Source organism: Melitaea cinxia, chromosome 18 (genome assembly GCF_905220565.1).
Source record: "Melitaea cinxia chromosome 18, ilMelCinx1.1, whole genome shotgun sequence".
NCBI classification, from domain to species: domain Eukaryota; kingdom Metazoa; phylum Arthropoda; class Insecta; order Lepidoptera; family Nymphalidae; genus Melitaea; species Melitaea cinxia.
The window spans coordinates 8,513,483-8,529,005 of record NC_059411.1 but is presented as its reverse complement, the minus strand read 5'-3'; the positions used below and the strand labels follow the sequence as shown (position 1 = coordinate 8,529,005).

Below are 15,523 nucleotides of genomic sequence, written 5' to 3'. Positions count from 1 at the left end.
TAAAAATGTTACATAATTTTGGTCGTCCATCGCACAAACGGTTACATAGGTACCTACAGTAAGTATATTATATATATTATTATATTAGCGGCGTACGAGAGAATATGTGATGTATATGAATGTTTCTTTCTGTGGGTAACTCAACCCTGCTGAAAATTCCAAATAAAAAACGATGATTTATATGGGAAGTTATTGTAAACTATTGTGTGTTTGAAACGGGGATTCCAAAATTTTTCATGCAATTTTTAATTTTCCAGCCATCTGGATTCCAGATAGATCTATCTGGAATCCAGAAAACCCAGATAAAAGCAGATAAAAATGTATCTGCCCGTGGATGTCGTAAGAGGCGACTAAGGGATAACACAATTCCCCTACCACCTTGGAACTTATTAAGCCGACTGATGACCGATTCAAATACACAGGCTGAAGACGGGCAGCAGCGTCTTCGGTGCAACAAAGCCAGTCCTGCGGTCACCAATCCGCTTGCCCAGCGTGGTGACTATGGGTAAAACACATGAGTTCACGCCACTTTTGACGCGAACTTGTTGAGGCCTATGTCCAACAGTGGACTACTATAGGCTGATGAGTGATAGTTACGGATACGGATATTTGGGTAATATTACATGGGTTTCGTTTACGATTTCAGACGTTAAACTATTTCGGATTACACGCGTTTCGTACTATTCGTATAGTTTTAATATCTGTCATGGATATTAAAGTTCTAAAAACGAGTGTGCTTTACATCAAAAAATAGTAAATCTATCTCTCTTTCTATATGCTCTTCACTTCACCAGTTTACTCTCCAAGTCAAGTGCGCGTAAATAAGTTGTACTTCAAAAAAAAAACATTTTATTTAAACTTAAAAAGTAATAAATCACGTACTTTACCATAAGATAATTGTGTTTCCTAGCAAATGAAAAAAACATCGACAAGTTATAATACAACGTAAGTAGACGAAACAAATTAATAAACGCACTAGTCGTCACTACGATTTTCGAGGGTTCCCCTCAACTTCTCTAGGATTCCATCATCAGATCCTGGTTTCCTTATCATGGTATCACCCTTGGAATATCACCTTTTCAACAAAGAAAGAATGATCAAAATCGGTTCATAAACGACGAAGTTATCCCCGAACATACATTAAAAAATATATACCGTCGAATTGAGTAACCTCCTCCTTTTAAGTCAGTTAAAAATTAAACAACAAAATTAATAAATACTTTATTTACATTAAAAATTAAAATTAACATAATTATTAACAACATCATCACCATTCTATCCTATATAAAGATTTTATGACATTGAATTTTAGAATTAGTATCTCTTCCTATACTTTTCTAAATTTTCAAGTTCTACCTTCTCTAAGGCCTCCTGTCTCAGAGCTTCATCATGTCAAATCAACACTACCTTCTCCGGGGAGCCTCTAACTAGTCAATCATTGTGTATTTTCATTGGATCAGTAAATTGAGCTGTTAATATATAAAACAACGCAGGTGCCGGCACGAGAGTCAAGTACCACAATTCCTTAAATCCAGTTAAAGATATAATACCATAAGCATGAACCAGCCAATGTCCTAAAAGTATTATCAAATTTCTGACATTTGTAAGAGACGATATCAGTAAGGCCGGTGCAGATTGATCCATTTTGATAGAAAAATGCGAGGCAGATGTCATCATTGATATAATTATTATTATATAAGGAAATGCACAATCTGAAATAAAGAAATATATTTCATTACCCTTGTCACTATGATTCTTGTCTCAACACTAATAATAACAAAATGTAAAATTCTGGCTAGCTAATTGCATCACTTACAACATGCTTACAACAAGTAGTAATACTAACATTTCAAACAACTTTTGGGAAAAGAACTAGTATAAAAATAAATAATATTGTAAATTTAAGGAAATAATTTGGTAATAAATATGAAAGCTTTTTTTAATAATGCAATTAAGTTTCTGTAACATTTTGAAGAGGTATTTACGCATATTGATCATTCAAAATATATTATTAATTTCTTCTCATTTTGCAATAGCATATTTCATGTGCTCATTATAAATAAATATTTCTAGTTTTTATAACAATACTTACATATTAATCCCGCAGCAACAGTGTGTGTTAGCACAAGGATAGGGTAAAAATACAGAGCACAATATATAGCTTTCTTCCCTGGAACAGATTTGTACCAAACCAACACGAACGGTCGAAGTGTAACTGTCATTAGGAGACTAAAGGCATATAGAAGCAATATTATTGTATATCTGAAAAATAATAAACAATTTACTTTTGTTATACAATGAGTTAATATGCATAAACTATTTAAAAAATAAAAAATTAATAAACAATTTTGCCACTCAAATATGAAAGTGGTTTTTTTGGGTAATAACAAATATACAATTTGGCATATGGTAAATGGATTTTAGTAATATTTCTATATTTACTCACTTAAAATGGAATATAAATAACATCACTAAAATTGCTTTCTTAATTTAATTTAAACTAGAGCATTGCATTCACTCAGAAATGTAAGAGTTAAACTCAAAATTTTATGGCAGCAAAAAATATTAAGAATGTCTTACTTTACTTAAGATACTTAAAAGCCATATTCATGTTTACCATAGCAATTTTTTTCAGAGTAATGGCTGGAGGTTTTACAAAAAATGTCGTAAAATTATTCAAAGTAAAATTACAAGCCACTTACAGTGGATAAACAGCTTCTTGCGTACAATGTAAAGTCTCCTTGTAGTCAGGCTGAGGGTTGTGAAGTAATGTGTACCAATCCGACAAGGCCTTAGGAGAACAGACATGGAGATCGATAGAACCTGTTGGTGGCAATACTAATAATGCCGCTAGTGTACCTGATGCCACTTCAACAAATGCGCATATATGTTGTCCAACTATTGCAGTTTTACTGAAAGATAATTATTAAATAAATAATAATTTTCATCCCTTATGATTTATATTGTAAATATTTTCTCTATTTAAAGGTGTTGTCTGCAAATGATCACTATTAGTAATAAAAGTGCACTTTTGTTAGTTAGAACAGTGTTATTTTCTATAACCCTTTCTAGGCCAGTTTTTGTCAAGGCCCCAGTGCCAGACAGCTTCAAAGTATTATTTCAAACAATGTTCGGAAATCGGAGTAATTGTATCAATATTATATACTAGCTCTTTTTTGTGACATCGTACAAATCTGTTTTTTCTGTCATCAAAAAAGATAGAACGTAATTTTACAAATTAACATCACAGGCATTAACATCATATTACGATGCCGGCCGGTAAAGGGTTAATGTTATTTTAAAGTATGCAATAAAGTATTAAATAAATAATCATTTTACTGTAGATGGTAAAATATTTAAATAAAGCATTTTTACTTTGCTGTGTGGTTACGGCAATGAAAAATATAGCCACCCCCTCTCTTACCGTGAGTGTTGTAAGAGGCCATCTAGGGATAACCAGTTCCACTACTACCTTGGAACTTAAAAAGCGGAAGCAAGTGGCGGGCGAGGGCATCCTCCCTCTGTGCCTCCGCGGCTTAAAAAAAACACTCTAGGGGTAGGGCAGACCAAAACCACGTGGACAGTGGGGTGCTCCGATTCCGTTTTGGGTATTTTTCGAATTTCTAAACCTATATTCTAGCACGCAAAGTTACTAATTTTATTAGAATATTATGTCTGACGCGTTATTTTGTTTAAAAGTGTCGATTTGTCAGTCATTAAAGGTCAGTTCGTATCGTATTTTGATCTTGCAGTAAAGATCGTTTTTACGTAAATTTGTTGAAAAATAACGCGTGATAGTCGCAGTACGGAGCATGAGTACACTTACCGCAGCACCGGAATTACGGTAAAGTCAGAAAGAACAAAAATTTAACCTCCGATAAAAAAAATGTACCTATACTGTACATATAGCCCTTTTTTATTTTATTTTGCTTACCGATTTTCAGCTGCCGCCATATCAATGAAAAACCAGTGTAAAACCAAAGGCAAAAGAACCATAAAACCTAGGTACTGCCAATCATATAGAGTTGGTTCATCAGTACATTCTACACAATAGCTCGTAGCATTGGTACGAAAACCTCTAGGACAAGCACCGCATTCACTCCAAGAACCATCATCTAGCTCTGTTCGTCCACAATACAAGCCCGGACAGGTCTTTATTATTGACATTTTTATAACTATTTAGTTATATAGTATATAAATAATTGTAAAGCAATGTATCAGGCAGTAACTGCATCGATTAATATAATTTTTTTCATGTTTTGTAAACAGGATTGAAAGAGAATTGCAACGACAACATTGACACTTCACAGCCGCATTAAAAAACGATGATAAATAACTTAAATGTCAAATTGTCATGATGATGATACGTTCAAAATTATAAAATATTTTAATTTCTTAACTATTCATTAAATTTAACATTAGCTTTCAAGTGAAATTGGGTTCCTGTAGTGAATAAGCCAGACACTTTTGTTTAGGTGAGTAAGACAGAGCTTTCAGAATAAGAATTTCTTATGTTATGGAATAACATACTAGATTTTATAATGTTTACATTATAGTTATTTTTCTAATCTAATCTAAACTATACAAATAAATAAAATTGGAGTGTCTGTTTTTAATATTAAAATAACCGCTTTTTACTAAATGCATATTGATGTATACGCGATACATATGCCAAAATTTGTCTGTCTGTTTTTTTGTTCTGGCTAATCACAGGCAGATAGCTGATGTAATAAGAAGTAACTTAGGCTACTTTTATTTAAGAAATTTATTTATTTTGTAAGTCTGCGAACTGAACAATATTTTTTTAATTCCACGCGGACGAAGCCACGGGCAGCTAGTTACAGAATAAGTTTATAGCCTTATTATTATTATTATTATGAACCTTTCATTGCTTTATTACTCTTGCATTACTGTATTCCGCGGTAACATCGTTTTTTTTTACCACTATTTGTGTCTACCCCGACATACCAATGAAGAGATCTCTTATAAAGATAAGTTCGCCTTGCCAACATTTTTTATAAACATGATGTATAATTATGATTTAAAAGTACAATAAAGAATATAAAATACTACGAATATACCATACAATATAAGCAAAAATATTTGCAGACTACGCAAAACAATCAAACGGCCACTTAAAACTATACCTAATTAAAGCTATTATTCTTAATTCATGCGAAAGGGAAATAAAACGACTTAATAATAAACTTTTTTTATTACAAATGAACAAAATCATACAAACAATTTTAATTTTACATAAAAGGTATGTGGATCCGTACAAACCTATTTCTAGGCAGCCTAGAGGTAATTAAGAATTCATTCAAGGAAAAATAAGTTTAAACATTTCACTGGAATTTTTACTTATTTATGTGTTACATACATACACAATAATATTATAGCTACAACAAAAATTGAATTTAGAAATATATAAGTACAATATATTCTTATTTTATTACAAAGCTTTAAATTTTCCTGACTTGTCAAATCTTTGAAGTATACGTGCACGCAAGCGCTTTATAATATATCGCACGATATAAAACGTTGCTGTAAGTAACGTTAGCGATATTAATATCAGGACGCTAATTATGTCTAGCATATAATATTTGTAGAAACTAAGACCCACGGCAGGAGACCGTAAGTGTTTGGCGCCTTCATGACGCAAAACGTATTCAGTCCACCAAACCGCATTTTCAGGACCTGATATGATTTCGTCCACAACCATACTCTTCAATTTCGACATAGCTTTTTTGTACCTGTACAACAGAATATTTATTATCTATACATATAATAAAATAATAGGAAAGTCAAAACTGTACATCAAATATTTTTTTTAAAGAATACTTGGGGAATACTTTGTGATCTACAATGGATACCGAAGCCAAAAATATAGTTTTTAGAATTTTTGTCTGTTTATCTGTTTGTCTGTATGTATGTCCGGGATAAACTCAAAAAGTACTGCATGGATTTACTTCAAATTTGGCACGAATATTATTAAGAAGTCGGGTCAACATATAGGCTACATATTATCACGCTATCACCTACAGGGAACGAGCAGTGAACCTTTATTTCTTCAACGCATTCTGTAACGACGTGTAATCTAACGACACATATTTGAATGTTAATAACCATATCATAAGCTAGCTTTAACCTATAAATAAAGACGTTCTGTAGTATATTTAGTATCAGCATTGCAGCCGTGCAAAGCCGGGGCGGGTCGCTAGGTATCAAATAAAATCAAAGTCATATTCATTTTAACTAAATATACATACTTGTCATCAGTTGCAACTGCTGTAATAACTTCTTTCACAACTTCTTTTTCTAAATAATTGATATCTAAGATCTCCCCAGCTCCATAGCGAGTTATTTCCCCAATAAAAACTTTTCTTGATCTAAGAACTGGAAGACCTATTATTGGAACTTCGTAGAATAGTGCTTCTTCAAGTGACCTTGCCCCACCATGTGTGATAAACGCTTTGAGACTTGGGTGAGCTTAAAATATAATAAATTTTATTGGTCATACTATAATCACATGACAAAAGAAATAACAATTTATTATATAATTTTAATCAATAATTACCTAATACTTCTTGCTGCGGGAACCATGCACTGTTTATTACATTATCTGGTTTATTTATCATAGTAGTATTCCCAATCTTCCACAATACTAAATAAGGCAGTTCTCTAAATGCATCAGCTAAACTCTGCAATATATTTACCGAAAGATGTTCTGGCTCTTGAATTGCTCCAAGACTAAAGTAAACTGTACCGTTTATTGCAGAATCTAGCAAAACTTTAAGGTCCTAAAATAAACATTATACTTTATACACAATAATTTCACATTTAGAAAAACAGATAATTAAAAATCGTTACCTGTGGTAAGAGAAAACCTGGTTTGATTTGCATACGATCAACATATGTTATTGCAGGTGGACTTGGCCTATTTCCTATTAATAAAGGATTCGCAGCAACAAATAATAAATCTATGTCGTATTCAATTTCCTGTAAGCTTTTTTTCAGTCCGAATATCTTTTGTGCGGCGATTTCACATAGGGGAAGGTAAGTATTATAATATTCATTTCTGGTTTGGAAATACCGATTTATTTCCACAAGTTTCTGCCACCGGCTTAAGTTTCTATAATTCAGGCTGTTAACATCTGGATAAAATATAGGATGACTGGGCGAACCTTTGGATTCGTACTGATGTATCTTACCACTTGAAGTCGTAATAGCAATATGAGGAACTTGATACTTATCTGCAACCGCATATAAGACTGGTACGTCGGCTTCTGTAATAACCAGATCAAACTTTACATTTGGATTTATTAACAACGCCGTCATAGCCTTCGACTTAAGTTGAGAAACAGCCAGTTTAATGGAAAGATCATTAATTGCTCTCATTCTCGGGTAATAGTCGTCTGTATCTGTCATTAAATTCTTATACTCTTCCCAATAGGGCGCAGATTCTTGACCAACATTGAGCTCAATAATCCTTTCCAAATCTGGATATGTAAAGTGCCCAGGATAAGGTGTCATCACTACTACAGAATGACCTCGTTGAGCTAGTAGTGAGATGTATCCCCTGAAGACAAGGTGATCAGAAAAAGATAAAGAAGAAAACAGCGCTAGAATTGAAGCACATTCCGCTGTTTGCCAAAAGTAGAATAAAAGTAAAACTACGGTTATTTTAGGCAAAGCCATTTTTACAGAAAACGCGATATAACCGTCCTCCACTGGAGTAACTTTTCAAAAGAAGTTACTTATGAAAATTGTAGTTCGTTTATTAAAAATAGCACCTGTTCAAATATTTAACTGCAATGAGTTGGAGAAAAGACGAAGTATTTCACTGAAATATAACTTTTATGCTTAAGGTCATAAAGAAATTGATTTAACAATACGCAACCAGTCTATTATAATACAAGGTCAGAAAATATATTTTAAATAATAGATAGAAATTAAAATGTTATGCAACTAATTTCGTAAATGATGTATTAATTTTATCCACTTTCAGGGGGATAATTCAAATTACGAAATAGATATATTTGAATTTAACTTCTTTAATTAGGTTATTGTAAATATTTGGACTCAGATTAAAAATAAACGATCTATAAAAAACCGCGTTTCAATCTAAAGAGTGCAGAAATTAACTTTTTATCCCGGAAGGCCACTAAAGTACGTACCCATAGCAACGAATTTACAAAACAATGCTGTAATAGTGTCATGATTTAAGTTTCAAATGTATTTGTCGAACTATCGCAAAATACTGAATTATTATTGTTATTATTAAACGTATAGTTTATATTTAATTTTAACTAATTATATTCATTGTGTCTTGTCCGGTAATAAAAGTATAATGCTATAAGCAAATATGAATAGCGAAGTAACAAACTACTCAGTAATTGGACGCATTGGCGAAGGTGCTCATGGTTTAGTATTCAAAGCACGACATCTTCCAACCGGTCGTGTAGTTGCTTTAAAAAAAATTCTTATCAAAAATCTTGACGATGGCATACCTGTAAATGTATTTCGTGAGATCAAAGCTCTACAACTGCTACGATGCAAATATGTTAGTTTTTTTATTGTAATTTAATCTTCAGACCTAATATTAATTTTACTGTTGGTAAATATGTGATACCTAATAGTTAATATTAGGGTACTTATAAGTATTTTTAGCAAAAAGTTCGGAACAATTAAAATTAAAAAAAAAGAATAGATTAGGATATTCCTATTTGGTATCACCAATGTTCTAAGAAAATAATTTTAATACCTTCTGCAGATAATAAAAATGTTCGATATGTTTCCTCGTGGGATGAGTTTGGTACTAGTTTTAGAGTACATGTGCTATGGATTATGGGAAATGCTGCATCACAATCAAGCCGAACTTACCTTACCACGAGTAAAAACTTACGCTCAAATGTTGCTTAAAGGAACACGTTATATGCACGCTCATTATGTCATGCATAGGGTAAGATATTGTCTAAAACGTTTTTTCATATTTTTTATTTTAAGTCGCATTTTTAAACAATTTATTTTCATTTGAAAATGTTTCGTTGAATACAAAACGTTTTCATTGATATTTGTTTATAAATGCAAATATCACTTCAGCCTATCGCAGTCCACTGCTGGACATAGGCCTCCCCAATTCGCGCCAGACATTATCGCGCGAACTCATGTGTTTTGCACATAGTCACTACACTGGGCAGGCGGGTTAGTGATCGAAGAGCTGGCTTTGTCGCACGGAAGACGCACCTGCCCGTCTTCAGCCTGTGTATTTCAAGCAGTTGGATGGTTATCCTGCCACGGTCGGTCGGCTTTATAAGTTCCAAGATGGTAGTTCAACTTTGTAATCCCTTAGTCGCCTCTTACGACACCCGCGGGAAGAGAGAGGGTGGCTATATTTTTTTCTTTACTGCCGTAACCACACAGTACATGAATGCAAATATGTAGCTACTAAGAAGAAGCATTTAATTCATCTGTAATGTGAAAGACATACTTAGGTTTTGATTTTTAACTGAATTTTTTCATAGAATAATAAAAACTTGAAAATAACGAACTTAAGTTTCTAGCCATAATTAAATCACTCCTAATAAAATTTAAAAATTTAAGGACTTAAAACCGGCTAATCTATTAATCAATCACGAAGGAATATTAAAAATTGCTGATTTGGGTCTCGCTCGTTTGTATTGGCCTGATGGCGGTAGACCTTACTCGCATCAAGTTGCTACACGGTACAATAATATTTCCAAATATACATATCTAATAACTAAGCTATTCATTTTGCTAATTATTCTTGATGTGTTAGATGGTACCGCGCACCAGAGTTACTATATGGCGCTAGGTATTACAGCGAAAAAGTCGACTTATGGTCCGTTGGATGTATTATCGCTGAAATGATAACCAAACAACCATTATTTGCGGTAGGTTGTTTTTGGGCATTTAAATGAAATTTTATTTCGATAGTCTTCTGACAAGATTTTTCTGCACAGGGTGAATCCGATATTGAACAGTTGGCTATTGTTTTACAACGCTTAGGTACGCCGACGGAAGAGACTTGGCCGCGACATTCGGAATTACCCGATTACCACAAAATAACATTCCCAGAATCTTTACCCATGTCCTGGACAGAACTTTTGCCTGGAGTAGAGCCTGATGCAGTTCACTTGATAAAATCATTTATATTGTATGATGCTCAAAAAAGGATTTCAGCGAAAGAGGTTTAAACCAAACTACTTATTTAAAATAAAATTAACAGTTGATAATCCAGCAATGGTATACACCTCATGTACTATTTAAAAGGCCATCTCAAGTTAACTTTGTTCACCAGATTCTATTGTACTTTTATTTATTCTGTTTGATTTTTTGAAAATAAAGTGGTTAATAATTTTACTCTATATATATGCTAATGTTGTTTTTACAGGCATTGAGGCATCCTTGGTTCCAAAACAAACCATTACCAGCTTCGTTGGATGACATGCTGAAGCCAAGTGTGATTAAATAGAAATAAATGTATATGAAAAAAAAGCATGACATTTACTGATATTTTTTATTCCAAAAAAAATGAATCAGTACATTTTAGGATGTTCTTTAATAAACAATGAAAGCTAGTACAGGTTTTTTTTTTAATTTGGCGCTTTAAATGCAGAAAAAATTAATAAGAGATCGTTTACCAAATTAGGTATGACAAAAATGTTTTATTATAATATTCATTATATAAAAAAAATATTATGTATAACGAAAAATTTTATTTGACAAGTACTTATTGAAAAAGTACCGTTAAGTAATGGTAGTGATCCATTTTTACCCCCGTCCCCCCATTCCAGTATCACCGACTGAGTTTAGTATAACGGCAAATTAATTATTTATATATGCTTAGTTCGATCTGCTGTCCGAATTATTACATACTTTAACAAAGAACAACAATGTTACAATACTAATTAGAAACTTAAGTAACATTGGTCAATATTTAGCTGAATATTATAAAATAAATAATATATTCACAGTGTATATCTTAAAATTTACTAAACTAACTATCACACTATTTACATACACAGGTAAATTATTTTAATAAAATTGCGAATTAAAATTAAGAATTTTACAATATTTCTTTATTAAAGAAAAATATTTTACACAAGTATATGTTTGACATAAAATTGTAAAACGAGTCTAACAAGTGACATAAGTTACAATTTATAAATGTTATACCATACACACGACATAACTCCCCCCTCCCCCTACATTAAACATTACGAAAACTAAATCTATAATAGTAAAATTATTCTTTTACATGTAGTAATAAAAAATATTTTAAAAACGAGACAATCATTTATATATCCTTGCACTAACTTTTTTATATTTTTGTTACCAGCAAAATTTTCAATCAATTTTTATTATATGTGAAATAAATAGACCAAAAAGTTATTATGACAAATAAAAGTTCCACATAAATTTGAATTTCAACTACTACAACATCAAGGTAAAACTACAGCTTTTTTTAATTATTTCAGAAGTCAAAACTAAGCTTCATTCATTATTATTTCTCAGTCAGTTAAAATTTATATTTACAGCACATATTTACATTACTCTATAAGAGTAGGTTATATGACCCCAATTAAGAGGTAAATGATTTTTTCACTATACAAAATTATTTTATTCTAGAAAATTCAGACTATCGAAACAATCAAATTAAATTAAACTAATATTTTATATGAGTGCAATTGTTGTTTAAATCGTTTAACACATTCGTGGTGCCATACATTAGATATATTACAATCAAACAGATTCGGAGCAAAAATATTTTTGTGAAGTCTGTAGTTGAAGCCAAGAGTTCTGGGCCTCTTGACGAGATAGCAAAAACAATTAAAAAGATCTGTAGTGTCGTCTTCTTGCAACAACAGGATACCAATTCTCTGGCTACTTCGGTCAACACATTAACCTTAATACTGAATAATTATTAAGAAAATGTGTTGCTATTTTAGTTATTTTACAGACGACCAGTTTAAATAGTACATATATTTAAATATTAGAATTACAATTTTGCTTTTACTTACTATCAATAGAGATTTGTGACACAATGAGTGAAGGAGTTTATATTACGATTTTCCCTAGTTATTAGACAACATTATAAAACAAGTTGTTCTAACAGAGTGATCACGTAATAATAACAGTTATTTTTATACATTTTGTATTGTCTTCAAATCAATTTATACTTTGAACAAATTTATTCTAGCCTATTACTCAATTTCGAGAGATTTATGTGACAACTATACAAATATACATAGTGGACACAAAACTATATCTTCAAACAAAATATTTGTAATATCAACATTATCATTTAGATAAATTAAGAACTGAATACGTTTTGCACGAATATATGACACCTAGACAGGATATAGGAAATTGGTTTTTTTCAATTTAAACATAGCACTCATAAACCTATTAAAAATATATAAAACTGTCTTTGTATTTTTTATGACTAACTACGGAACAGCATTGAAAAATTCGGACAGTATAATTATTATGTATGCAACATTTTTAAAGTATATTTCAATTGAATTTGTTATAAATTATGAAGATATGATTACGTGATAAATTAAATTTAATGAAAATGATATTAAATAAAGAAACGTATGTCATCGGGGATCAACTTTGAAAGTTATGTAACTGTGTGTATACCTTTTCCTGCTTTTATAAAAGGTACTATACTTATATACAGATTGTCCCGCAAGTCGACATCAAGCCGGAATCAGGTGGTAGGTCTAGTCATAACAGGTTACAAAAAATATAAAAAATAAATCTTTGCTTTGTAGTTTAAAAATTACAGGCATTTATAAAAAATCGAGTAAATCTACAGCTGTGTTATCAACACCTGTTTTTACAAATTTAAACATTTTTTAAATTTTCTTTTTATTATGTATTCCTGAATAATGCTTTTGAAAACTGTTGCTTAAAATTTACAGCCAGTGAACTATTATGACTAGACCTACCGCCCGATTCCGGCTTGACGTCGACTTCCAGGACAGCTTGTATAAGAAAGAGATTAAAAAAGGAACTTCGAAGCAAACAAAACAGTTAATTTCATTCAATATAACATCGCCAGGCTGTTACGTGACGGCTAGTTGAAAAATTATATACGCCAAAAAGTAGTTTTAAAATAATTAACTATTTGCCAATATCCAAATATCCTAGACGACATATTCATATTTTATACAAATTCAATTGTATTAACATATGACTAAATTTGGTTGTTTATAGAAATCGAAAACTACGTAATATGTAACTATTATAATATTTTACCTAGAAGGTTACTTCTTAACAACAGAAATTACTTTATTATTTTTAACATTTTTTTTTTCATTTTCCTACAAAATCTCTTGGTTATGTTGCACCGTTTTCAAAGCTTAATCAATGTTCATGGAGAGTAATAACTAAATAACATTCAATTATATTCTTCTTATTTAAGCGTAATTAATAATTCATTCTTACCTACTATTTTTATACATAATTTACACTAATTCTAAGTACCCATATACAACACTACAACACACTAACCATTATACCTACAGGCTTTTTAATAATCTTTATATCCGCAACTCGATACTAACATTTGAATAAACCTTTTCTAAATAAAACTATTGACCAAAAATCATCAGCTTGTCAATCATTGTCATTTTGAAACTCGTCGATATTTCGGTGACGCATGATGGAATCACGTTGGTCAAATTAATGTGATTCAACGGGATTGAGGTGAAAAATCAATAGATTCAAAATAACAATCGTAATAATTCCCGTTAAATCAAGTTTTCTTAGAAATCTTTAATTTACATTTCGATTTTTAAATTGTTTGAATTGTAATTCAAACATTTTTTTTATATAGTCAGACAGGCAAAAACACACACCGAAGACTTGAAATTTTAAACATATTAATACTCCATCTAGTACCAAATTAGCTGGGTTTTGATAAGTTAATGTCATAAAAATATGGTTTTATGGTTCAAAATTGTCAAATTATGATAACCAAAAATAGTTTAAAAGTGAACAAGAGTGGCGCTATTGTAGAAAAAGATGTGATTGTAGACATTAACACCGTATATTAAAAAAAAAACTATTTGCTCACAAATGGTTCAATCTATACACCGTTTTATTAAACTGGCGTCCTTCCGTTTAGGGTCATAAAGAGATACATACAATCATACTATAGCCGAAATTAAACGTGAAAAAAATGAAGAACTAGTAAGTACAGCGCATTACCGAGTAACTTTAAAATCGACATATCGGAAAAGTAATTTGAGAACATATGAATAGAGGCTATAAATAACCGACTTAACTATAAAACTCAGGTAAGTCGGACATAGACACGACACTAACGTAAATAAATTAATTTTATTATTTTTATTCAAGCTCTAGGGGCAAGTAAATTGCACATTTAAATTATAATATATCGATTCTGATATCGCAGTTAAATGGAAGAACGCCGGTTTAGTAGCGCGTTGTATCAATAAAAATGGCATAAGTTTGGAACGACTGCACCAAACTGGATATTTCATTTTCTGTATTAGTGTACCAGGACAAGGTTATTTAAAAAAAAATTTGAAAAAAAAACCTGAAATATTCACAAAAAAAGGCAATACGAAATGTATAGTAATGAATAAATCATTAAAAAGAGTAAGTTTTGCCTTTCTTACTAATTTCCCTACCTAGTCTCACAATTTTAGTTGTCTTTAAAATTAATATACTCTCCTGAGATGGTAGTACTGCCCTCGTAACACATGTTTATAGAAGCTTTCATATACAGGGATAGTCCTCGTTATCTCATCCTAAATACATGCTTGCCTTTCAATAATCTTACATTATTTGAATTGCTATACTATAAATAAAATTTTAAGCTTGTACATTTGGTTTACAATCATATATTTTATGACAAAGTCACAAGTTACATACCAAAATATTACTAGTCGGCCATGTTCATTGCAACTAAACTAAAAAAAAATACTATTAAAGGTAATGAAAATTTTTGTATGCAATTTTTAAAACTTGTTATTGTAACATCTATTGTTGTTTTAATGATACAATTATGGCAGTGGAGCAAGTGGAGTCGTGATATTAGGATCCAGTTATGACCCTTTCCCAAGTACACTGTGTATAGACACAAGATGTCAAATTGCTTGAAAGGTACTATTTAAATAAGCTATGATATTATTATCCGTTCTATAATACATTACACGTGTGCTTTATACCATAAAGCAATAATTAATTTTTTAAAGTCTTATTTTAATTATTAAAGAACCTAACATTACATTCTTTATTTACACAAATAATTCTCGCCTGTTTGGTTGTCTGTCCTTTTGGGTCTCCCCACCGTGAATCGGAGAACGCGTTACGCTGTCGGTCCCGGTTGTTATCATATACACCAGATAGCGATCGTTACTCATAACCGGGAATGAATCCGCTAACCCCCAGGAGAACAGCGTGGTGAATTAAGCTCCGATCCTTCTCCAACATGGAGAAAGAGGCCTCTGGCCAGCAGTGA

At 31.5% G+C, this 15,523-nt stretch overlaps 3 protein-coding genes across 3 annotated transcripts; 1 reads left to right on the top strand and 2 right to left on the bottom strand.

The window, feature by feature from the left end:
• Nucleotides 1-1,206: 1,206 nt before the first annotated feature.
• On the bottom strand, nt 1,207-4,320 carry LOC123662166 (JNK1/MAPK8-associated membrane protein). Its single transcript, XM_045597049.1, has 4 exons — nt 3,935-4,320; nt 2,703-2,912; nt 2,093-2,262; nt 1,207-1,712 (listed from the first exon to the last, which is right to left on the bottom strand). Exons 1-4 carry the CDS (start codon nt 4,165-4,167, stop codon nt 1,432-1,434), a joined length of 894 nt encoding a protein of 297 aa, XP_045453005.1. The 5' UTR covers nt 4,168-4,320; the 3' UTR covers nt 1,207-1,431.
• An 880-nt stretch (nt 4,321-5,200) lies between these two features.
• Nucleotides 5,201-7,698, bottom strand: LOC123662165 (UDP-glycosyltransferase UGT5-like). The gene is made up of 4 exons (XM_045597048.1): nt 6,871-7,698; nt 6,578-6,800; nt 6,270-6,489; nt 5,201-5,753 (listed from the first exon to the last, which is right to left on the bottom strand). The coding sequence occupies exons 1-4, from the start codon at nt 7,696-7,698 to the stop codon at nt 5,453-5,455; spliced, it is 1,572 nt and encodes a 523-aa protein (XP_045453004.1). The 3' UTR covers nt 5,201-5,452.
• A 667-nt stretch (nt 7,699-8,365) lies between these two features.
• LOC123662167 (cyclin-dependent kinase 20-like) lies at nt 8,366-10,601 on the top strand. Its single transcript, XM_045597050.1, has 6 exons — nt 8,366-8,563; nt 8,774-8,962; nt 9,604-9,725; nt 9,800-9,914; nt 9,984-10,211; nt 10,415-10,601. Exons 1-6 carry the CDS (start codon nt 8,366-8,368, stop codon nt 10,493-10,495), a joined length of 933 nt encoding a protein of 310 aa, XP_045453006.1. The 3' UTR covers nt 10,496-10,601.
• Nucleotides 10,602-15,523: the final 4,922 nt, after the last annotated feature.